General features: G+C 34.1%; 3 protein-coding genes and 1 long non-coding RNA gene across 5 annotated transcripts; 3 read left to right on the top strand and 1 right to left on the bottom strand.

The window, feature by feature from the left end:
- Positions 1-180: 180 nt before the first annotated feature.
- On the top strand, positions 181-3,320 carry LOC106660831. The gene is made up of 3 exons (XR_001339588.2): positions 181-1,433; positions 1,519-1,664; positions 2,946-3,320. It is a non-coding gene; the product is annotated as an uncharacterized LOC106660831 (long non-coding RNA).
- Positions 1,463-14,421, bottom strand: LOC106660829 (centromere/kinetochore protein zw10 homolog). Its single transcript, XM_014383801.2, has 14 exons — positions 14,251-14,421; positions 12,088-12,287; positions 11,829-12,028; positions 11,580-11,753; positions 11,291-11,492; positions 10,831-11,101; positions 10,609-10,760; positions 9,952-10,076; positions 4,365-4,537; positions 4,081-4,287; positions 3,886-4,023; positions 3,672-3,805; positions 3,427-3,600; positions 1,463-1,560 (listed from the first exon to the last, which is right to left on the bottom strand). Exons 1-14 carry the CDS (start codon positions 14,282-14,284, stop codon positions 1,519-1,521), a joined length of 2,226 nt encoding a protein of 741 aa, XP_014239287.1. The 5' UTR covers positions 14,285-14,421; the 3' UTR covers positions 1,463-1,518.
- Positions 14,422-16,924: 2,503 nt separating this feature from the next.
- On the top strand, positions 16,925-19,295 carry LOC106660879 (putative oxidoreductase GLYR1 homolog). The gene has a single exon (XM_014383900.2). It carries the CDS (start codon positions 17,278-17,280, stop codon positions 19,006-19,008), a length of 1,731 nt encoding a protein of 576 aa, XP_014239386.1. The 5' UTR covers positions 16,925-17,277; the 3' UTR covers positions 19,009-19,295.
- An 86-nt stretch (positions 19,296-19,381) lies between these two features.
- LOC106660977 (pre-mRNA-processing factor 40 homolog A-like) lies at positions 19,382-23,570 on the top strand. 2 transcript variants are annotated; one of them, XM_014384061.2, is made up of 10 exons: positions 19,384-19,796; positions 19,863-19,929; positions 20,068-20,195; positions 20,269-20,326; positions 20,387-20,504; positions 22,718-22,857; positions 22,916-22,977; positions 23,038-23,142; positions 23,260-23,358; positions 23,421-23,570. In XM_014384061.2, exons 1-10 carry the CDS (start codon positions 19,595-19,597, stop codon positions 23,498-23,500), a joined length of 1,059 nt encoding a protein of 352 aa, XP_014239547.1. In that variant the 5' UTR covers positions 19,384-19,594; the 3' UTR covers positions 23,501-23,570. The 2 variants fall into 2 exon arrangements, with proteins under 2 accessions (XP_014239545.1, XP_014239547.1); XM_014384059.1 differs by having other exon boundaries at positions 19,382-19,796; positions 20,269-20,504.
- Positions 23,571-24,218: the final 648 nt, after the last annotated feature.

The following is a 24,218-nucleotide window of genomic DNA, read 5'->3' as shown; positions in this document are numbered from 1 at the left end:
GAAACTTTAATAGAGTAACAAATCAATTCACTGCAACACCTATAAAATTAATCAATTTAATTTTAATTTTAAAATCCTCTTAGCACACTTTTGCTTATTTATTTTTTAAGCGGCAACATTTTATTATATTAATCCATACATGCATTTAATAGTCATAATTGACCGTATTGATTATTTTAATTAATTATACTTTTTATCGGAGGTCTTGGTTGAGATGAAAAAGGTAGTGTCAGTGCAGGATTTGAGCCCAAGGCCTTCGGCTCAATAGTCTCTCTAATCGTGGTGGTTGTCTGGGTCAGGAATCACATAAGTCTGCAGAGTGAAGGGTGACGAAGCAGCTAAGGCCAAGACGTCCCAACTTCAGACCAATCACTATAATCCATCCCTCTGACACTTCAGATGCGATAAAAATATGACTAAGAGGAAGGAGCATGGTCGATGGATGGCCCTCACAGGATCTCAATAGTAGAAAAAAATCCTCACCATCCTCATCCGATTTCGAATAGACCATGCTAAGTTGACACATGAACAATTAAGAATTTAGATTCAGGCCCGAGCTTTTCCTCTTCCAGTACGAATCTAAGCCTTCACACCAAAGATGACATGTTCCAGTGCCTCTTCTTCTTCCTGGCAATATCTGCAAAGGGTTGTTTCCACCACTCCGAGTTTATACATATGCCTCTGGAGTCTGCAAGGTCCAGTTAGCAGTTCAACTATTATTTTAGTCCTAACACATTCTAGAAATTCTGCCTTTGTTTCTATGAACTATTTCACATGTTTCTGTCCTGTCCTACATGACGTGTTCCCTGAACGAAGTACCTTTCTTAATCCATTGTCTGATGGATCCACATTTTGGCAGTTTGGTATGTCACAAAAGGGGCCAATAGGTGTCTTCGAACTTTCCTTTGCCAATTTATGGTCACTTTGTTGCCCCACTACCCTGTGTGCCCTGGTACCCAGACAAGGATAATTTTGTTGTTTTCTCCAATCTCTGACAAGGCCTTAATTCAATCTGAAATGACTAGACTTTCCCACCAATTGCCCTTAGTGCCACCTGGCTCTCCGAATAGATGGCTATTCTTCTATTAACAGTACCTAGCCTTTTAATCTCCTTGGCACAATGTTCTTCAATAGCTAGTCTCCACATGAATGATAGTGGCATATTGCCAAAAGCCAATATGAATTCTAGTCTTAGGTTTATTTCCATAAATATCAGCTCCTGACCAATACTCGATTTTGAGCCATCTTTGACCAGATATGGTCTTCTCTAGGTATTTTAATTTTTTGTCAAATTTGAACTTGGGAGTCATGACATCAACAGGCATCACCCTGCCTGAAGCTCCCTTTAAAACTTCATGGACACTTCAGTGAAGGGTGCCATTCCTTGGTTCCTTCCTTGGAATACTTATGAAAAACGATATCAGGACATTATAGTAAGGGAATACTTATGTAAATAAAATAATACTATATTATATATTTATTTACAGAATAATATTAAAGAATAATTCTCATTTATAGCTATTTTATCCTTGCCAGAAGAGCAGCCCTCCTGTTAGAAACCTGCAATTGAAAACAAATAATTATTACAGCATATTTAAATAATCTAAGAGGGGTGGCAGTGACTGCAATGGTTTGGGCGTTGACACAGCGCTCATAACTATAAGGTAAAGGTCCTGGGTTCAAACCCAGCAGCCCCACATTAGAACCTGACATACTTACAGGCTTTTGTTCAAAAACACTGGCACCCTGAGTAACCAGTTGAAATACCCTCAGGAAAAAAAAAGATAAAAATCTAATAAAATAATAAAATCTAATAAAAATAATAATAATAAAACACCACCATAGTAAGTTTTTGTCAAATCCCTTTATTGTTTAGTAAGTAATTGTTAAAAAGTTTTCCCCATTACAATTAATTAAGATTTTTAGTTGAGATGAAAAAAAGTTAATGGCACAAGCGGGATTCGAACCCCCGATCTTCGGCTAGATGCGCCGCTGCTCTACCACTTGAGCTATCATGACCTCGATCCACTCGGACATCAACTTCCTATCTCAACTCCACCTTATGAGTTTTCCCCATTGTTAAACAGGTACTGCTGTTTTAAATAGTGGTTATTGTGTTGTTTTAAATGAAAATGACATTATTATGCCATGCAGCTAGCCAGCTGGATACGATTGGTGGATATGATATAATTGATATTTTTTTAATATAAAAAAGCCTGTGATTACTGTTTTTGACAATTTGGCTCAGAGTTCCCATGTTTAAAATGATGTGTCAGCAGAGGCCATATAAACCATCAGGGTGCTGGTGTGAATGAAATTGAGCTAGCTCCAGTGCCAATTCTAATTAATCTTTTTATGGTTTTGGATGAAATGAAAAAGTTAGTGTCACAAGCGGGATTTGAACCCACGATCTTGGGCTCAATTTTATTAATTTAAACGTTGACTATATGCATTGCTCTGGCAACAGCCTCACTTATTTTTACATTATAGATTGAACATTTTACCTTACAATTAATTAATCTTTTTCGTTAAGGTTATGGTTAAAATGAAAAAGTTGGTTATATTAATCCATATTTGTTTAGTGACCACAATTGACCATATTAATTATTCCAATTAATTATTCGTTTCATCTAAGGTTTTTGGTGGAGATAAAAAAGTCAGTGTCACGAGCGGGATTCGAACCCCCGACCTTCGGCTTGATATGCCACTGCTCTACCACTTGAGCTATGGTGACTTCAATCCACTCGGACATCTTTTTGCTGTTTTTCAATTGTTGTGTAATCAGGATTCAATTCTCGGCAACATATTAGCGTGGCATTAGCTTTTCATTTCAACCAAAACTACATAAAAATAATAATTTGTTGAAAAAAGTAATTTTTATATAACATTTAAAACTGCAAAAGAAATATGCTGAAAAATTAACACAACTTTTTTTTTTTAAACAGGGTTCACAACATCAGAGGTCATATAAACCCTCAGGGTGCTGGTGTTTTTGAAAAAAAAAATTTGTAAGTATGTCGGATTCGAATGCAGGGCCGCTGGATTCGAACCCAGGACCTTTACTTTACAGTGATGAGCGCCGTGTCAAAGACTAAACCTTGCGGCCACCGACGCCCCACACACCTATTTCCTAACTACCTAAACATTTAATTATTAATTACATAGCCAACAGTAAATTCGTTTTACAGAAGATGGCATAAGATCACCTTTAATAAGAAACGATGCCCTGGAGCTAAATGAATACAACTATGCGAAGAAATATTGTAAATAGAAAATTATATGCAATAAAATTCATACATGCGTACATTTAATGTATAAACATATTTATATAAATGAAGTATTTATAAATAAAGTTGATTTGTTGAACTACTGTAATAAGATAAATTAATTTAGATAAATTACTTCGCAATTTTTTTTTTTACAAACCTGAAAAAGTGCACGTATAAGTTGCTGAACTTCTGATGCACTGAATACAGCAGCAATAGGCCCTTTTGAATCTGCCCACCTTTCTCCAATGTTGATCAAATTAGCTCCAAGTATGAATACCAGTTCATTAAACCGTGTCCAGGTTTTCACATAAATAATAACATCCTGAGGTTCCTGATAAGGGTTTGAATTATTCACATATTCACTTTTAAAAAGCAATCCATATATAAGAATAGTTCACTTACTGGGAAAAGTTTTGGAATGTTTTCAGTAACCGATGAAAAAACCTGAACTAAAGACGTCGCAATGTCAGCCCTGATGTCACTTGTCACGACAATTTTATCAATGATTTCATTTAAGAAATTACTTGTTAACGATCCTGTGAAATGTTCGTGCAATTATATTTATAATAGTACACTTGTATGAAGCACAATTTAATAAAATCATTGTAATAGCTACCCAAAACTTGACAGTAAACAGATGTGGGAAGTACATCCTGCCAAACGGACTGAAGGTAGGATAACAGATGCATGCACTGTTTCATACATTTTCCTGTCATAGGTGTTAACACCTCTGAATCACTTAGTGAGGACAAACCTATTATGAAAAGTTCACTAAACAAACTATTTCTCTACTAAACATTTAATTGTTTACCTGACTGTTCAAGAATACTTGAAATTTGGTTAAATTGCTTATTAATTTGCTGGTCCAAAATGTGTATCCCTTTTGTTATTAACGGGTGTGCTAAATCAACGAAACAAGCCAAAGGTGGTCTTGTGTTATGTGGAATTGAAGACCTGAATTCTTCATTGATTGTTATGAGTTTATGAGCAAGGTACCAACAATTGTTATAAAATAGTGCTAAATATAAAAAATAAATTGACTGTTAATTAATTTAACATAGATATATGTTGGTTGATAAAAATGATTAGCTTTACCAGATTGTTCAGCCAGATTATCGAGATATTTTCCATGTATTTTTGGAACAGCTTCATGATAGAGAGAAAAAATATCCCTGGCAGTAGTAAACATTTCAGGATCAAAATCTGGTGTAGAAAACGAATTCAAAATAATTTCTTTCCCCAAGTCAACCAATTCCACAGTAGAAATGCTACAAATAAGCAGTCAATATTTGTTTATCAAATTTACCAGATACTCCAAAATGTCCTCTCATTTTTTACATTAATGTGTTCAGTGTTTTTGTTGTTTTTATTGTAATATGACCTTTACTAGTATAAACAGCAATAGTTTCCTAATTAAATATCATCTGGTAGCCTATCCTCACTGATTTTATTAATCAGACGTGTTTCAGCATTTCACCATCTTCTGTGTTGAATTGGGGTAATTTCTTGTTAACAATTTAGCCTAGCTATGTTAAATTGTGAGATTTTTTCCTGTGATCTGCTACCATGACGGAACTACCGGAGGTGGAGAAGCAGTAGCGGGAGATTTAGAAAATGTGGTGATTCCGGGATAGGGTTTGATCATGGACCATCAGTAGGTTGACAGATCGTTTGGTTGTTAATGTAGAGCAGAGGAATAGGAGTAAGGATTGGAGAAGAAGATGGGATCCAAACACTACAGCCTGGGACTTGATATTGAGAAAAAGTTCATTTTCAAGGGCTGATGGTATTTAGGTCCTCTTGGATTCATGTGGTAAGAACTAAGTTCATGAGGTGAAAAGGAGACAGATTTGGAAGCCATCTGTGTACAGGTGATATTTATAATATTTAAGGATGTGAAGATCATTAATACAACAACAAAAGAAGGAGACAGATAAACTTGAGCCTTGAGTAACATCAGTAATAATGGATAGGTGAGAGGAAGTAAATCATTGAAAAACACTATAAGGGAAGGAAGGGAATTGAGTTTAGAAAGAAGAAGAGAACAGTTTATGGTGTTAATGGTTTTAGAAAAATCAAGAACAAGAACAATATCATTTCTACAGCCATCTGAACATCAGTATATATTTTACTGATTTCTGAACCAGTCATTCAAAAATTAAAAATGGCCCCCAATTGCTCATCTACTAAAATCTAAAATTAAAAAGGAAAAATTTGGGTGAGACCTGTCACAAACAGGGCTTTAGATAATCACCTTGATTTAAGTTCATTTTTTATGACTCCAAAAGTAAGTTTTTCCAAAAGAGAGATTTTTGGAGGACCTGGTATCATGAAGCAACTGTTAAATTTTTAAAAAAATGTTTCTTACTAGTATTTAGTTGTTAAAGATTTAAATAACTCATTTAGTCAAATTAATTAATTTTTCTCTTTATATATATAATTATATTGCACAGGGTGGGCGACCATGACCCGAGGGGTTAAATGCCTGGGTAGACTCGTACTCCATCCCTAAAAGGTCTGGGACGTTGGCTCACGTGTACTGCATAAATCTCTTGGACTTGTTCACAAGAACAAACCCCAAGATTTTGGACCATTTTATCTCAGGGAGTGATTTGGTGATGTCTGCTCCTTCGAAGATTTCAACTCTGGACCTAGCATACCTATCTCTGTGAGCAGTGCCTTGCCGTTTCTTCTTTTATTTCACAGAAATGGCAAAAGGGATCTGGCAGAATACCCATTACAGAGAGGTGTCTTCTCAGTGGGCAGTGGCCCGTCAGGATACCTATCAGCCTCCTAATTCCCTTCGTTGAGTTAGAGAATAGCCATTTCGATTCTGCTGGTTTGATCACCTTAACAAACTCTTTCGATTGCCTTTGTCCGGGGGATAGATTCCACTCCTTACGGAATTGTTTAATGCCCCAGATTTTAATACTCTCTTTCGCTGTGCTCATAGAGTGGGGTAATACCAGTTGTGGTCCAACAAATGCAGTATTAGAACCTTCTTTGACCAGGCCATCCGCATTTTCACTGCCATGGTGTCCTTTATGTGCTGGTATCCAAATAAAAGTTACCTTGTTCTCAAACCTGGAAGAGATCCTATTGATAAGATCTACGATTTCCTCCACCAGTCTTGAAGTTGACAAATCTTTTTGTAATGATCTAAGACTAGCCTGACTGTCAGAAAAAATTCTAATATCCTTTCCCTTAATTTTATTTTCCATAACTGTTCTACAACACAAATTAATGGCCCAGATTTCTGCCTGAAAAGTGGAGGTGTTTTTGCCAAGAGAAGAGGAAATACTGATTCCTAATTTAGGTATGTAGATTCCTGCACCACTCCCTCTACCTTTAATAAGTGATCCATCTGTGTAGCAGTCTATGTTGCGATGGTCATCATCCAAAGTATAATTATATTCACGAGGGGTGACTACCTGAAAGTGCTTTTTCCCCGAAGGGGTTTTAATTTTTTTTATCACTAACGCTTATAATTGGCCGTTAACCTTACTTAATAATTGTGAGATTTTTGAGTGACCTATGTTATTCCACTTATGATTCCAGCTGCCTTCGCTAATTAATCTGCAGCAGCTGATTAGCGCTCTGACCTTAACTTCAATGTGTAGAGGTGTGGTATTAGTTATGATTTCAAGTGCTAGGGTGGGTGTAGTTGAAAATACTCCCGTCATCATCAAACAACCTAGTCTTTCAAATGTCCTTAATTTGTTACTGTTCCCTTTATTTTCTAGACCTTTCCACCATACTAAAGCTGCGAAAAATAATCTAGGTAGAATAATTGCAGTATATAGCCATTTGGCTACCCATGGTTTGATGCCCCATGTTTTACCGACAATTCTCCTACATTGTACCATTGATATTGTGCCTTTCCTGTATGTTATTAATACGACCTTTCCAATCGTTTCCTGTCAAACGTCACACCAAGGAATTTGATTGAAGCCACTAACTTTAATTCTATGCCCTGAAATTTATGGTTTTTAAAATTACCTAGGAGAAGAGAATAGTCTTCTCCTACTAAATATTATCAATTCCAGTTTAGCTTGTTTAATTGATAAACCTTTGTCACAACTCATAAAGCAATCCCATAGCTTTTTCCATCAGTAGAGTCAGGGGAGCCCTACCTGTGAGCATTATGGTACCATCATCTGAAAATAAGTGACCTTAGAAACCTGAATTATTTAGAAGTTCTATTAAGCTGTTTACTGTAATTAACCATAAAAGAGGTGACAAACAGCCTCCCTGTGGACAGCCTCCTTTGACATTAATTCTAAGAGTACTACCACCTAAGCATATATTGACCATCCTTCCAAGGAGGTCTTCACCCATCTAGTAAGATGATGGTCGACATTGTAATTATCTAATGCAGATATAATGCAAGAAGTATCAGCATTAAAAAACACCCCTTGGATTTCGAAGAAGTATTATTAAATAATGATTTCTCAATCCATACAAATAAATCAAACATAACCTTACTAAACTTAGAAAATCACAACGCTTAGAGACAAAAATCTAACATTTTTAATTTAGATATTGTCTTAGTTTTTGCTTTTGTGTTTTCTTATAACACCTCAGCTTATTACATACAAGAAGGTAATAAATATTACTAACTGCTCCCATTAAACTTGCAATATTCTCTCTAGAAAATTAACAGAATGACTGATATAAATAAATGTACTTGACCAAAAATTATTTCTAATATAAAAAAATTAAATTTACACATTTCCATTGACAGTGGACAAGTTTTGACTCCTTCCACAATATCATAATTCCAACAAACAGATATATTCCAACAATCGACAGTAGTACTGTAAGGAAGAATCCTCTCAAGAATCTTACAGAGCGATCTTACTCATCTCCTGATAATGTCCAAAAAAATGTCATAAAAATAGTTCAGAGGTCTAGATTATTTTCTTGATAATTGTCGAACCAACCCCTCTGACAGTAAGTTTATGTTTATCCACACAAACAATGGTATTTAATGTTAAGATAAATATTAAAGCTGATGATAAATGTTGGTCTTTGAGTCGGTCAACACTCGGTCCATTTACATTTACACTCATGGGTTTTAGATGTTACTCAGACGTTTGAGCTTTGCACCCTTCTTCACTGAAGAGCAATCATAGATAAAGAAAAAATTTATCTTATTGTATATTAGTTATTGAAGAAATCAATTTTGGCAGTAGCCAGTGGTCAGCGTATTAGACTCTGGGCTCGTAGACCCCGCAATCATGGGTTAAATTTCTACTATCGCTCATGGTCCTTCTTACCCCCCCCCCAAGAAATAATAAAAACTATCACATTCTCTGAACTCAAAATCACTAATACTGGAGATAAGGCCATTTAAAAAAATGTGTTTTGAAAAACTTAAAGATATTTTATGAAAAGACAGGTCTATAATTCTGAATCACCATATTCACAGATTCGAAGTATTATTACGTATGTCCTTTTTTTTTTTCTTTATGCAACTTCAAAACAAACAACAAATTGACCAAATTTTTCAAAATGTCTGGTTTTTATATTAATTTTTTAAATTATAATATCAATCATTAGTATGTTTACAATTTCAAATATTTAAATAGTTAGCGAGAAAAGGTCCTGTTGTACATTTTCAGGTTCGCTCAAGTGATATAGACCCAATTTTCCTAGTTAGAAATTAGGTTAAGTGCTTTAACATATATCAACTGTGTGAAAAATAGAAAAATAAAGTTTGAACATATTCAAAACCCACGACATCGTCCTTCTCAAAATAATAATCCATAAAAAAACCCGTAACATCGCCGTAATAAAGCAGGACAATTTCTAAACCATTGTCCATGAACAGTGTTAGCAGGCCAATAAATTTTCATTGTGCTAAACTTGAAATTTTCCATATTGGTCCTATTTAAATTTTGATTGTTTAAAATGGTGTTCAAACCCTATCACGTAATGTACAGTTCATAGGTATATCTTTATATTCGTTGTTTTTATTTTATTTTTTTTACTAGAGTGCAAAAGCAGAGGTCTATCAACTCTCGGGGTGCCGGTGTTTTAAAAAAAAAAGTCCATTTGTAAGTATATCACGTTCGAATGCAGAGTCGCTGGATTCGAACCCGGGACCATTACCTTCGACGCCCCTGCATTTCTTTATTGTTTACATTTACAATTGCTAAGATGAGTTCCAAAACAACAAATTGACCAAATTTTTCAAAATGTCTGGTTTTTATATTAATTTTTTAAGTTATAATATAAATCATTAGTATGTTTACAATTCAAATATTTAAATAGTTAGCAAGAAAAGGTCCTGTTTTACATTTTCAGGTTCACTCAAGTGATATAGACCCAATTTTCCTAGTTAGAAATTACGCTAAGGGCCTTAACATACATCAAACTGTGTGAAAAATAAAAATATAAAGTTCGAACATATTCAAAACCCACGACATCGTCCTTCTCAAAATAATAATCCATAAAAAACCCCGTAACATTGTCGTAATAAAGCAGGACAATTTCTAAAACATTGTCCACGAACAGTGTTAACAGGCCAATAAATTTTCATTGTGCTAAACTTGGCCCGAACTGTCCGTGAAAAAGCCTGTACATGTATTTCAAGTTGTGAATAAAATCAAAAATTTGATTTTTATTATATACATTTCTTTCAAAGTTAGTTAAAATAACTCCAATATATAAAAATTACCTTATATAACAATCTGGAAACTGCAACATGTTCGGACATAATTTATTCATTTTTAAACTATTTTGAATTTCACTTGTATCGAGTTTTATCAAAGATTCACCAGCTGTTGTCTTATTTTCTTTATTCTAAAACGGTCATATAAGTGTTAGTTTACAATTCATACATATATAAATATATATAAGGTAACCAGAGAAGTTCGCGGTTTTTCATTTGTTATTGTTGTAATACGATATATCAACTTTTTTATGTACAGGAGGATTAGATGTTTAAATCACATAATGAAAAGAGGATGATGCATCAGTTCCTTGTAAATTAGAAAATATTTTCTTTATCAGGCCTTCAAAACTACTATGGCAGCTCGTAAAATTTGCACTGTGTTCGATCATGAAACAATAAGTAAGCGCACTGCCCAAAAGTGCTTCAAAAAATTTAAAAAAGTTCTCCACCAAACAAAGCATCACTGATACGCCCTAGTATTTTAAAATTTACATCAAAACTTTATGAACTGATACATTAACTTCTTCGTATTACTTGATGTAAACACCTAATCCTGGGCAAGTAGAAAAGTTAATTAATAATATTAAAACAATAACAAATGAAAAACCACATGAACTTTTCTGGTTACCTGGTATTTGCATGTTTTAATTATATTATTACCAATTGCATTTTAACTTGAACCTTATCTTGCAAAGGTTTTTTATAAATCTGCCTTGCCCTGGAGAGATATCTTTCTATTGTCTTATTTCTGAATTGTTCATTAACGTTGCCACAATACTTTTCTAACAAAGCGCTTTTCTCACATAGGAATCCTGAAAAATGTAATTTTAGTCAAATAAATTTAAAAAATCAATAAATAATAAAATAATCGGACGTTGATACCAATTTCCAGAAGGAGGCTCTGAAAATCAACTATGTCTTGTACTTGTTTTTCATATTCTTGTAAGTCAGGTTTTTTTAAAGGAATAGCATTTGTAAGACATTCCTCTACTAAAATTGTCAAAACCTCATTTTCAATGTGACTTCCTACTTGCCGAATAAAAAGTTGACTTTTATTTTTTGATTCGCTAATTTCATCACAATCCAATTGCTTTATCTCAAAATCCAAAGTATCTTGGATAAATAAAAATACCATTTTGAGATTAGTCAATACCTGGAAAAATATTTATTTTTATAATATAAAGTAAAACAAATAATAATTGACTGGAATTGCCAGCGAGCTACAAGAAATGATATTTTTGGCTTTGCACATGTGTTTGTGTACTTGCATCTCAATGTAGCTGAGCTTATTAGGTGTGTGCGTAAATTTTTTTTTGGTTTTGAGAAAAAAATATTTTAATACCTGTTGGAAATGAGATTTTTGATCCGTTTCAGAGGTTATGGACAATTTTTTTTCATTTCGTGTAGCCGACGACTTAACATTTGTCTTACTATCAATGCACGGATTGATAACTTTTTCCAATAGGTTTTGTGAAAATGTATATATAAGGTAACCACTTTTACCATATAAATGTAGTGCTCCCATTAAACTTGCAATATTGTCTCTAGAAAATTTATAAAATGTCTGATATAAATAAAATGTATTAAATAACAAAAATTATTTCTAATTTAAAAAAAAAAATTAAATTTACACAGTTCCATTAACAGTTAATGTACAAGTTTTGACTCCTTCCCCGATATCACAATAATTCCAACAAACAGATTTATTCCAACAATCGACAGTAGTATCAGATATTGACATGAACCTAAACATCATCGAGTTTTTCATCTTCTCCATTATGTTTATATACTCGCAGTAATCATATCTTTAAAATAAAAAATAAACAATAGTCATAAATTAAAAATAGACTAGTTCAAAATTGTTATTGAATGTTCTATACTTAGTAAGTAAGTCTAAAGCTGCTTTATGATGCTTTGCGACCTCAAAATGATTTATGCTATCCCCTTGAGCTTTCATTGCACCGACATGGACATCGAGATCAAATAATGTTTTGATTATATCCACAGAAATGGACGATTCTTTCAACGAGTTTACAAGTTCTTTCATTTCTTCGGACAGGTTAGATAGTTCTGTTTTAGTCTGAAATTCAAAAATTAAATAATTAATAATTCTGTAATAATAAAATTTATTATTCTCACATCATTATTGAGTCTTTTCTGGAGTTCGTTGATGTTGGAACTTATTTCACTTGCAAGCTCAATCAAATGTGACGGATCCCCAACTCGCATGATTTCAATATGCTTTTTTTCCATGTGCGTTTTAACGTTACTTTTCAAAATGGTTAAGTTTTTTTCTACCATCATTATCTTGTCTTTTATTTCGTTCACTTCCATTTCGGCTGCAAGAAAGAAAAAAAACATTTTTTTTTGCATAATTGCACTGTTTTGAAAATTTATTTAGAAATCGTGAGATGCGGTCTGGTGTGATGTAGGTTTCAGAAAAACGTTTTCTTTATCATGCCAACGTTTCGATCTTTATTAAGATCATCTTCAGGGCCTGGGATTTACAAACATTGTTTACAATTACATTTTGGATGTGGAAAAGTGAATTTATACAATGCAAAATATATTTTTTTATATATTCAATCAAACTTTTTCTGAAACCTACATCACACCAGACCGCATCTCACGATTTCTAAATAAATATCGATTAACGGTCACTAATCACCACACGTTTTGAAAATTCTTAACATTTATTACAAAATAATGCAATATATACCATAATAATAAAGACCTTTTTATTTAAATTATAATTCTGAATTCAATAAAAAAAATTTTATAGTAAGAACTACATGGCAAAGAGTCTCGAAGGAGTCTTCATTTTCTTCTTTCTCCTCAACTCAAGAGCACACCAGTACCTAACTCAACAATGATAACAATAAAATATATTAGTTGCTTGAGTGCTCACAGCCCACAACTAAACTATTTAATTTAATGTGCACAATTTAGTAAATAGTGAATCAAATGTTTTGAAACCCCAACTAAAACCACTGAGCGCCTGGTGACTATTAGTGGAGCAGAACGAAGGCCCGAGGCTGTACAAAACTGGATGGAACAATTGTAAAAAAAAATTACATCGATTTTAAACCCAAAAATGTATTTATTTTTTTATTTTTTTAAATTTTTTTTTTAATATTTTTTTTTTAAAGCAAGCTGGGGTCTTGCCTCCCGAACTTCGGAGAGAGCAACTTACCCTCAGTTACGCAGCGCAGCCAGGTCCTTGGCCAAGCCGGAGCACCTCCTCGCTATGAAGATCCTCCCCTGCCCGTACAGAGTAGTCTACAACAGGCTTCACTCGCGGATGCGACCCCTCAGGATTCGCTTCGGTGAGTCCTTAGGGAGGGCTGGATTGGCGCTGGGGACGGTGTTTTGGTTGGGCCATCGGCTGATACCCCCTGGACCTTTCTGGCCATACTCATCCACGACAATCTTTTGCCCAAATCGTGTATGCCGCCATACCTCTACAGGGCTAAGTTCCTTGGCCGGTTTTTATCTGATTATTACAGACGGGTCCAAGCCTGGCGATGGTGTGGCATGTGCTGTGTATAGCAATGGAATACCACCTTCTGGTCGTTGCCCTCTCATTGCAGCTTATACACAGCAGAACTGTATGCGATTTGGCACACTCTCGAGGCGCTGCGGACCGGGGAGGGCTCAGCCTTCCTCGTATGTACCGACTCTCTGAGCGCTGTCTGGGCTATATACGACAGGTTCTCTGTGGACCCTCTCATAGTGCTCTTGTTAGAGAAATACGCGGAGCTAGATCCTCTCGGAAAAGCGGTGGTTGTTGTTATTTTACCAAAAACATTATTAATTGCGATGAGACGGCCTTGGGGGTGGTCCTAACCATCCCTCTTATGTAAAGGTATGCTCAGTGATTTGGAAAAATCTCTGGCCATGGGAATGGCCAAACACCCTTGGTGTTTCTAAAATTTCAATATCTTGCAATCCCCATTGTGACCCATCTTGTAAAACTTTTTTTTTTTACACTTTATCCCAAAAGCAGACACCTCTGTATAACCGACAATATTTCATTCCCAAAGAGTGTCCGTTATAGGGAAGTTTCACTGTAAATCACTGCATAGAACAATACCAATGTACTTTATAAGCCATAAATTTCTATTCACTACGACGATTAAGTACATAACAACCTTCGAGGAAGAGACTGGTGCTTAAAAATTCTTTATGACAATGAGTAATAAATTAGAACAACATACTAAGACCAATAGTTCGTGTAATTTTTTTTTTGTTTTTAAACAAAACAAAATGTAATTGGCGTAATTGCAGAACGATTGAACTTACAAGCACATTGAAGAATTTCATTGAGGAATGACATTTTCGTATTTTTAACGTATTTTTTTATAAGATAGAAAATTTAAACATCTAAACTAAGACAACCAGCGAAAACAAACACTTTCAGGTAATTCACACAATGCTGGTAATCTGGTATAACTAAACTGACAGGCAAGAAACCTCAACGTGGCGGGAAAATAATCATGCCTCATTCAATCATGACGATCAGACGAAATAGTTGCGGGCACTCAGGCAGACGCTCATGATCGACTGATAAGTTCTACATCTAGCAGTTATTACTCGTTACTTCCATAAGCAAACACTGATATTCTAATCTGATTGATTAAAGCTGAAATGAAGTTTAAATTTTATGATAATAAACTAATACGTTATTAATAATAAGGATTTATATCATTTAAATATGCGAAGAAAGGGTACAGGAATTTATATACAAGTTGCTGAATAGAATTATTTTAAAATTCTTAAATTACATAGATTAAAAATTGTCTTTTTTTTATAACTCCGGGGTTGATATACCTGTACTATAAAACAAATTTAAAAACGTGTGGTAATTAGTGACCGTTAATCGATAATTATTCAGAAATCGTGAGATGCGGTCTGGTTTGATGTAGATTGCAGAAAAACATTTTCTTTATCGTGCCAATATTTCGATCTTTATTGAGATCATCTTCAGTGCCTGGGATTTACAAACATTGTTTACATTTAACAAATACATTTCTACTGGCATGTATGTATTTCTAATGGCACAATTACACAGAAGACAAACGCTATGAGTGAGTAGAAATACTTTGATTGAATATAAAAAATATATTTTGCATTGTATAAATTCACTTTTCCTCATCCTAAATGTATTTGTTAAATGTAAACAATGTTTGTAAATCCCAGGCCCTGAAGATAATCGCAATAAAGAAAGAAACGTTGGCACGATAAAGAAAATGTTTTTCTGAAACCTACATCACACCAGACCGCATCTCACGATTTCGGAATAAATTTAAAAACATTATAATTAACTTGGATTTTGAATGAATGAATGAATTGACCTGCCCCAGTGGCGCAAATGGTTAGCGCACGGTACTTATAAGAATTAACTTGGATTTTGAATGAATGAAAAAAAGAACTTTATTATAAAAAGAAAATACGTTTATGTAATTAAGGAAGTATAACCGAAATTAAAATAAAAACAGTTCTTATACAGCATTGATTATTAAACCGTCTGCTGAAGGTGGTGGTCGGCTGAGAATCACTTGAGTAGAAGATAATGCGCACATACTAAGATAATAATAAAAATTAAGTAAACAAAATTAAATTAGATTAAAATTGTTAGTGCTTCTCAATACAAAATTAAGCTGTTGCGATACTCCAGTCATTTTTTGCAAACCCAAGCAGGTCTGAGCAATCTGGGGCATTTTGCAATCAAACACGATCTCAAAACTCATTAGTTCCCAAAAAGAGAACTCGAAACTCTGAGAGATGAGAGACTCAGCCAAAAAATGGAATAGGAGGAGTTACACAGTGAGCAGCGCACAACAGAATCATATCCCAGAAGGGAGTAATTAAAGTAGATAAGTTCACACCTGAGTTTGAAGAACTAGCTTAAATTGGTAGAAGAAAATTTTATTAACTTGGATTTATTAATCGTATTTGGCTATTCTAATTTCAAACTTTTATTTTATGAGCCCTTTGTGGAACCATTTCTTGATTAACACTGGAGGCTTTACAGATTCTTTTGTCTCATTTGGTTCAGGGTGGCTGGAGTACATGATCCTAATGATATTCTGTACACCATAAAAATAATTTATTAATTTTCTTTAACTACAAACTTATACTCATTCTGTCCTGATCTTTCCTCTCTTAACTTTCGCACTACTTAAAAGCTGAAACACCAATCAGCAGTTTACTTTCTCTAAAAAGTCTCAATCATCCCATTAAATTAAGTATAGTAATCCGAGCTGGAAAAAATTCAAGAGAATGAGAGAGAAAGAGTGACAGTTTAAATAAGTGAAAGGGGTATGACCAGCTTGGACTATATGAATTTTCGAGAATTTCTTTTGTTCATTGAAATGAAAAATGAATGTTCCGACCCCATACCACTAAAAAATGAAATGTTAGATTAATTAACATTTTTATTACGTAAAAGTATAGCATACCTACTGCTTAAAAATTAGTGGAAAAGTGGAAGAATCAATGAAAATAAAGTTAATTTTTTTAACTGATTTTTTAAAGAAAAATTGACAGTATGTACTTTAAATTTGTATATGCAATCAGTTCTGTATTTTTCCAGAGAACTTTTCTGAAAGCACTGTATTCTTCGTTTTAATTTAAAATGTATAAACATTTTGTATTTCCAAATTTAATTTTGAGATGAGAACGATTTGTAACTTGTCTTTTTTTATCCATAAATAAATAAATAGACATGCTAGCAAGTGAAAATGGGTATGATAATTATGAAATAACTAACAATAATAGTCATTCAATCCTAATTAATTTGCGATTACAATAATTAAATAATGTTTATACGGAGATGTCATTACTAAGTTAGTATGAACTACAAATTATTACGATGATGGGAAAAGGTAAATTTTAAGGTTCCAATCGTCAAACGAGTGAGTACAAACACTACAAACCGTTACATAAGGGAAGATAACCGTTAAACCGTTACATCTGTTCATTATTTTTTACGATTGGGGAAAAACGACAAATCGCGACGTTTTAACTTTTCCAAGATTTCGTATTTTTTTCATTTTATTTATATTGTAATACTTATTTTGGGTTAGCAGGGAAGCTTTTTCCAGTAATTAAAAAAAGGGTTAAAGTTTTAAAGGATTGGGTGGTGGGGATTTGCAGTGGGGCGATTCGTCGTGGCGTTCGTTTACGTCCGAACCCGAACGTTCTCTTATACGCCATATTGTTTAGGGTGCGCAGTGCCGGGTTTGTCCATTTTGTTCTTGTTTCTGTGCGTCGTTTTCTCTTTAATTTCATTTACAGATCAGTGTTTCTGTAGCCGAGGATTGAAAAATGACGACTAAATACAAATTGGGTGATCTCGTATGGGCGAAAATGCGAGGCTTCCCTCCATGGCCGGGAATGATTTCCGAGCCGCCTGAAGATATGACCAACAAGCCGAAAAAGCCCTCGAACTGGATTTACTTTTTCGGGAGCAAAAATTACAGCTGGATCGACGTGAGTAATCTAAACCCTTATAAACCCCAGGCTTTGGACTTGAAAAAGTCGAGCAAAGCGTTCAAAGAGGCTTGCGAGGCCATTGAGGATGTTTACAATAAGGGCGAAGCGTCCCCTTTTAACCCTCAATGTGAGGACAACGCTTTCGATAGGCTTTTTGGGGAGCCGTCTCCGGCCAAAACGCCGAAAGGGAACGAGCCCTCCACCTCGAAGGGCAAAGGGTCAGCGTCTGCCAAGAAAAAGTCGGCCGCCAAAGACGCCGAGAAAGCGAAGAGGAGAAACTCCGTCGGTTCCGAGGCGTCCGACACCAGCGAGCCTAGTAAGAAGAAGTCAAAATCCGCGGCGACACCCCGCAAGAAAAAGGGTTCGGAGGAAGAGTCCGACTCCAGCTCGGACTTTGACGAGACTCATTCGGTCAAAAAGAGTTCTAGGCCTAGCAAGGATGGTCATTCGGGTAAAAGGCCGTCGTTGACGAACCGCAGTGATGCGAAACGTCCACGTACCCAGCATTCAGATGCCGACACGACGACACCGGCCGGATGGAGCATCGGAAGTGTCGATTACAGCACACCTATACCTAGGCGTGGGCTTGCTGCTGCATCGCTTCTCGATAGACCACCCAACATCGCCAGACCCGAGACTACTCCTCTTGACATTTCCAAGGTATCCCAAACTCTCCTTGATAAAAACATTACCCCATCACAGCTTAAATTTGGCTTTCTCGGTCTGGGAAATATGGGATCGGGCATAGTCAAAAATTTACTAAATTCAGGGCACCGAGTGGTCATTTGGAACAGGACGTCAGAGAAAACAAAAGAGTTTATAAAAGCTGGTGCAGAAATCGCCTGTACCCCTCAAGATGTTGTGCAATCTGCGGATATCACGTTTTCCTGCGTGACAGACACTCAAGCAGCCAAGGATATGATGTTCGGAAATTGTGGCGCCCTTGCTGAAGTAAATTCAAGCAAAGCTTATGTTGAAATGACTACGATAGACGCTGTTACGTCGAAAGATCTCTCAGACGCCGTCACTTCAAGAGGAGGGAGATATCTAGAAGCTCAACTCCAAGGAAGCCGTGCCGAAGCGGAAGAAGGTACCCTTTTGATTCTGTCAGCCGGGGACAAGACGCTTTACAACGAGTGCCACTCCTGCTTTGAAGCTTTTGGACGTTGTTCCTTCTATTTTGGAGAAGTCGGAAGTGCTACAAAAATGAATCTTGTTATACAGCTGATGACCGGTGTGTTCTTGGCAGGATGTGCAGAGTCTCTTGCCCTTGCGGACAAGCTTGGCCTACAGCTCTCAGACGTTATTGAAGTTATTGGTTTGACTAAGCTCGCCTGCCCTTATGTCATTGAAAAGGCCAAAAATATCATCGGTTGTTCTTACGGAACAGATCAAGCCCTACGTCTGATGCAGAAAGACCTGAGTCTTGTTCTCAACACGAGCCAAACTGTAAACCAGCCAGTGCCTTTGGCAGCCATGGCCAATGAGCTTTATAAGCATGCCAAAAGAGTTGGATATGCGGACCATGATGTTGCAGCAATTTTTGTCAGGACTCGATTCTGAAGCCTTACTTCATAATGAAACAATAAAACAATGTAAATTTGAAAAATGTTTTATATAAATATGTAAAAAGAATCCTAAGTAATTCACAAGTTAATTGATAGTCATATTTTTTTTATTATTTTAGAAAATGGACGGTTTTATCTCTTCACCACAGTTTATTTATAAACAATATTGTAAATGTTTTAAATGAATTCGCTTTTAATTAAAACGAATTTCATTTGCCTTTTGTTCCCATCCTAAAACACACCATTATGCAAACTTGATTTACAATAAAATGATAAAACCTGTCTGAATTTTTTTTTTTATCTTACCCTTACTTTTATTGATTTATTTTTTAATTGTTCGACATATTTTTTAATTGAATGAAATCTTATGAGCAAAATTGTCACCTTAGCAACATGCAGTTGTTTCTTACCTGACAATTTCACACAAATGGTTACACATCTATGGGGTAGTACAGTATAAAATGTCAATTTAGCAAGAACAGATCAGGACAAAGTTGTATTTTTACGTACACATTTTTTATTTTAAATTCAACAGTGCAATTTGAAAAACCCGAGTGTTCCCACTTCTTCCAACCGTTAAAATGTGCAGTCCACCATACAGATCTGAGAGCTTGGATAATTTCTTCAAACAATTACTCGAGCCATTAACTCCAGAGGAAGTGCACGATTTAAAATCTAGTAAAGTCGCATTGCTAGATGATAGCCAACCTTCAGGGTTAGTGTCGGAGGTCGAAGATTTGTTATCGAGAAAAAAGTTTACTAAGTATTCATCTTTGAACGGAGGTGAAAAATATTTTGATTTAATTTTGAATCATATGTTGTTTTTTAAACACTAACTAAACATTTTAGTCAATACAAATACAACTTTGTCTAATCAATTGTCCGTACCAAGAGAATCTAGGCATGATCAAGCAAGGTATTTTTTTTCTTGGTCATAATTTAAAAGACAATCACTTAAGTTGTTAAGCTCGCCTGATAAACAACATAGGCACTAATGCTTATGTGCATGTTTGTCAAGCGTATTATTTTTCACTATATCAATTTCCGCTTGTAGTGATTTACCAGATGAAGACACGTGGCAGAAAATTTTTAAGAGCTTTTCATGGAATCAATTTTCACATTTTGTTAAGGAAGCTGCAAAGAAAAAGAAACGATACACACTTAACATATCAAATGAAGAAGGTATGACGTGAAGAAAACAGATATAAAATTACTGTACGAGCAGGTTAATTTTTTTTTTTTTTTTTGCTTTCAGAAAGACAAATTCCAATTTTGGTCAATAACATGCTAAGAAAAGAAAGAAATGGTTCAAAGTATTACCAAACACTGCAAACACACATAGAAGAAAGGGATATTTATTTTCGTTGTTTCAGAGAAAATACAAATACTTGGCAAGAGATTGAATCGCCAGATGGGCAGATATATTTTTACAATCCTATTACAAACGAAAGGGTTTGGGAAAAACCAGAAGAACTTAAAACTCCTTCTGAAGTATGTAAAGTTTGACTTTCTAATAAGCCCTTCGATAATTTTAGCTAAATTTAAATTGCATGGATTAAAATAAGGTGGTATGCTAGGTGATGAACCAAAAATGTTGGTCTCTTGTCAGCTCACTGACAGAACCAACAGGAACAAGCAGCTCAGATTTCAAGTTCGTTTAACCTCATAAACATATAAAATTTTAAAAATTTGTGTTTGAAACAATATATTGCTGCACAGATAATAATGCGAAATGCCTACATAAATTCTTGATTTTGTAAGGTTTTCATAAAAATATTTAAGGTGGAGAGAGTATATAAATTGACTGGTTGTAAACAATAGTAATACTAACAAACAGGTTTTATGCAGCAACCCTGATTTCAGGCTGACATTTATAAGTAGCTTGTAGACGTCAGAACTTGGGCTTGTAGATTTCAGCCTGAAGAGAATTTGATGCCCAAAATCCAGATTGCTGCATAAAATCCTAAAAGAACTATCGTTTACAACCAGTGTTTTAAGGTTTTAGTGGTTTTCATTCGGACTTGGTAAACTATGTTTTTTCTAGAATTACAGTGTTTCTAGGAAAGGTGAACAAAAACATAAATTTTTTATTAGGTAATTTGAATTGCAAAAGAAGATATCCATTTCATAGGTATTTGCCCACTTCTAAAGGCATTTTGTCTTACAAAAGTAGACTTAATAAAATCCACTGGAAACGTATTTGACAGTCAAAACCAGTGAGAAAGGGCAGACTAATATTATCAGGAGTGATTACAATTTATTCAACTAAATTTATATAAAAATATAGTTTAACTTCTGTCCCCACTAAATTTTTTTTAAATTATCCATTTTCGGAAAAAATCCCTAGACATTAATTTTTAATTTTTATCTAGTTTCTCATTAGCCAAAAAGTTTTGATCTAACATTCCGGATAAGAGATATGGACAGAAACTTAATTAATTCAAATAGCAAGGTACTGTTCAATGTACATGTTTTTAAAGGTTTTTGATGCTGAATTCAACCATTTTTAATTTAGAGCAACCATTCTCAAGTTACTCACTAAAACCTTTTTAAGAATTCTGTTTTTTAGAAAAACAAAATTTCCAACTTTTTCAACCACTCATCTATTTATGTGTGTTCAGTGACCGTTAATTAATGATTATTTGGAGATCATAAGATGCGGTCTACACACAGTAATGACACATCTACACTGAAAACAAACATTTTGAATGAGTACAAATACTTTGATTGAGTCTAAAATTTCTATTGTTGTATAAATTCATTTTTTCACATCATACATGTATTTGTATAATTTAAATAATGTTTATAAATCCCAGGCCCTGAAGATGATCTCAATAAAGATTAAAAAACGTTGGCAAGTTAAAGAAATAGTTTTTCTGTAATGTTTTCACACCAGACTGCATCTCACTATCTCCAAATAATCATTTATTTAAAATATTAATTGATAGTATATTACTTCCTCATGATAAAAATTTCAGAACAATTTCCTCAAATTACATCGTTTAACAGGATGCTCTAGATATAGCTGATTAAAGTGCGATTCAATCTGATGCAAATTTCATTCCATTTTTCCGACAGTAGAACCATCTCCACATTTTGTGCAATATATGACACATTTTTACGATTTTCCCAGTAAGTCGAAGAATGTAAAAAGTAAACTGTGATGATTTTTAAGGTAAAAGTTAACTATGTATTAAAACTTGTTTTGGGCATTTGTAAAAGCCTCAACAGCCAACAAATCAAGTTACTGTCCATATCCCATTATTCTGGAGAGTTAGATCAAAACTTTTTGACTCATGAGAAGCCAGGGAAAAAAATTTACAGATGGTTTTTCAATAGCAAAAGATTTTTTTAATGGCCTTATGAATTAGCATATTAGCCAGAGTACATACATATTTATCATATGTATGTAGTGAAGGATAGCATGAAAAAAAGAGCCAGGGTCATCAGTGGGAGATAAAATTAAAAATTTGATATTTATATCTTAGTAAATATAATACAAAGGAGAAGTATTTGAAATTAATTAAATTTTTTATGCTTATTTTAATGTAATTTGCAGTTTGAAAACCATAAGTTTACACAATAATGTTTATTTCTTTTAGAGAAGGTAGAATTTCCTTTAAAATAGATAATTTAGATAACACTTTTCTAGGAAAGAGTTTTTTATTTACTTCATAAAAACTTTGATAATTTAATTTTTTTAGAAACTTTTCTTCGGTTCTTGGAAACAGTACAATTTCAAAGATGGTACAAAGTTCTTTTACAACTCGGAAACAAAAGAATCGACTTGGAAAATTCCAGGATCATATGGCCCGTTTAACAACAAATTCTTGCATAATGAAAAGTAATCTTAAAAAAAAAAAAAAATTAATAACTAATTTCTAACACATTAAAACTTACAGGGAAAATGTGAATACTGATGTTTTCCCATGGGGGCAAAAGATTCCTGAAAACAAAACAATAAGTATGTCAATATTACAATTATGTATTACTAAAAATAGTAATTTACAATGCTCATTTTAAGTTCCAACAAAAGGAGTTCCAAGAGATGTACTAGTGAAAACAGCGCTTGTTTGTGTAAGAGAAGCTTTAGATGCTCTCAATGTTCCTACTATTCCTAAACCTGAAGGTAAATATTCAAATTATTAATAAAAGAAAATAAAAGAACCCACACTTCACACTTCTGGGAACTATAACACTTTTTTTTACCCTAAATATAATCAATTTTTTTTCTATAAATTTACAGTTTCTCATTTGACCCAGAGTACGCTGATCAATCATGCTTTGACTCACATTGTTGAAGCTCAATCTGCTTTGAGTGCTTCCATTTCGTCAGTGGCCTTTGGTAAACATTTTTTCAGCTTAACCTTTGTTCTAATTTTTAGTAAAATGTGTTTGTTATTTTAGGTAAGGATATATTTTTTCCATGGGCAGAATCAAATCATTCTCAATATTTAGAAGAAAAGGATACATTCTCGATTAGTTGAATTATTTTTCGCTTCACCTGTCACCTGTTTACTGAAAACTAAATAAAGTGCATGTCTTTATTCTGTAAAATTATTTAATTTATGCTTAGAACTGAAGTTTGTAACAATCTCCAACAGATATTAAGAGGGTTGCCATGAAATTTAATGGGTTTCACTAAATAAATTTTGAATTCAAATTCATATCATTTGGGTATTTCACCAATCTTAAGAATTTCATTTTTTGAGTTAAATTACTCTGATTGTGTTTACTGTCAATTTTGCAAAGGAACAAGTGCATTATTGTAATTTTTAACAATCTTGTATAATATTGTGATGTCTGTATCGGTGTGTAATGGGAATATTGGTCGATGGTTGTTGGCATAGAGAAAACGACTTAGAATCTTGGTCGTTTCGATTTAATTTTAAATTTTTTTTCAAGGCTGTCTGTACAATATAGTATATTATTACATTAATTATTGTTACAGAATTACATATATTTTATATACATGAAGGCAAAAACTTAACTTCATGTACACATCACAATTATAATTCAACAATCATCAAAAGTTACTCGTATAATATGTTTAAAACTTTTTTTTATTTTTATTCACCCTGAACATTATCTTAATGTTTATACCACAAATAGAAAAGAACTAGCTCGAGTCTTTTCCCATTTGTTCTTGAATATTCACGTGTCATATGTCAGGAACTGTTTCTAGGGTTCAAAGTTCACCCCTTA

This window comes from Cimex lectularius, unplaced genomic scaffold (assembly GCF_000648675.2).
Source record: "Cimex lectularius strain Harlan isolate CLEC.00 unplaced genomic scaffold, Clec_2.1 scaffold24, whole genome shotgun sequence".
In the NCBI taxonomy this organism is placed as follows: domain Eukaryota; kingdom Metazoa; phylum Arthropoda; class Insecta; order Hemiptera; family Cimicidae; genus Cimex; species Cimex lectularius.
Note: the sequence above shows the minus strand (reverse complement) of the source record. Positions and strands in the feature narration are given on the sequence as shown.

What these genes read in the sequence shown, in the direction of transcription:
- LOC106660829 (XM_014383801.2), bottom strand. Translation starts at nt 14,284, where the DNA reads ATGTCATTCCTCAATGAAATTCTTCAATGTGCTT. An exon ending in TTAACTGTTAATGGAACTGT is followed by an intron (nt 11,493 to 11,579) that starts GTAAATTTAATT and finishes TAAATTTTCTAG; the next exon opens with AGACAATATTGCAAGTTTAA. An exon ending in ACATTCCAAAACTTTTCCCA is followed by an intron (nt 3,601 to 3,671) that starts GTAAGTGAACTA and finishes AACCCTTATCAG; the next exon opens with GAACCTCAGGATGTTATTAT.
- LOC106660879 (XM_014383900.2), top strand. Translation starts at nt 17,278, where the DNA reads ATGACGACTAAATACAAATTGGGTGATCTCGTATGGGCGAAAATGCGA.
- LOC106660977 (XM_014384059.1), top strand. Translation starts at nt 19,595, where the DNA reads ATGTGCAGTCCACCATACAGATCTGAGAGCTTGGATAATTTCTTCAAA. An exon ending in TCCTGAAAACAAAACAATAA is followed by an intron (nt 22,978 to 23,037) that starts GTATGTCAATAT and finishes GCTCATTTTAAG; the next exon opens with TTCCAACAAAAGGAGTTCCA. An exon ending in CATTTCGTCAGTGGCCTTTG is followed by an intron (nt 23,359 to 23,420) that starts GTAAACATTTTT and finishes TTGTTATTTTAG; the next exon opens with GTAAGGATATATTTTTTCCA.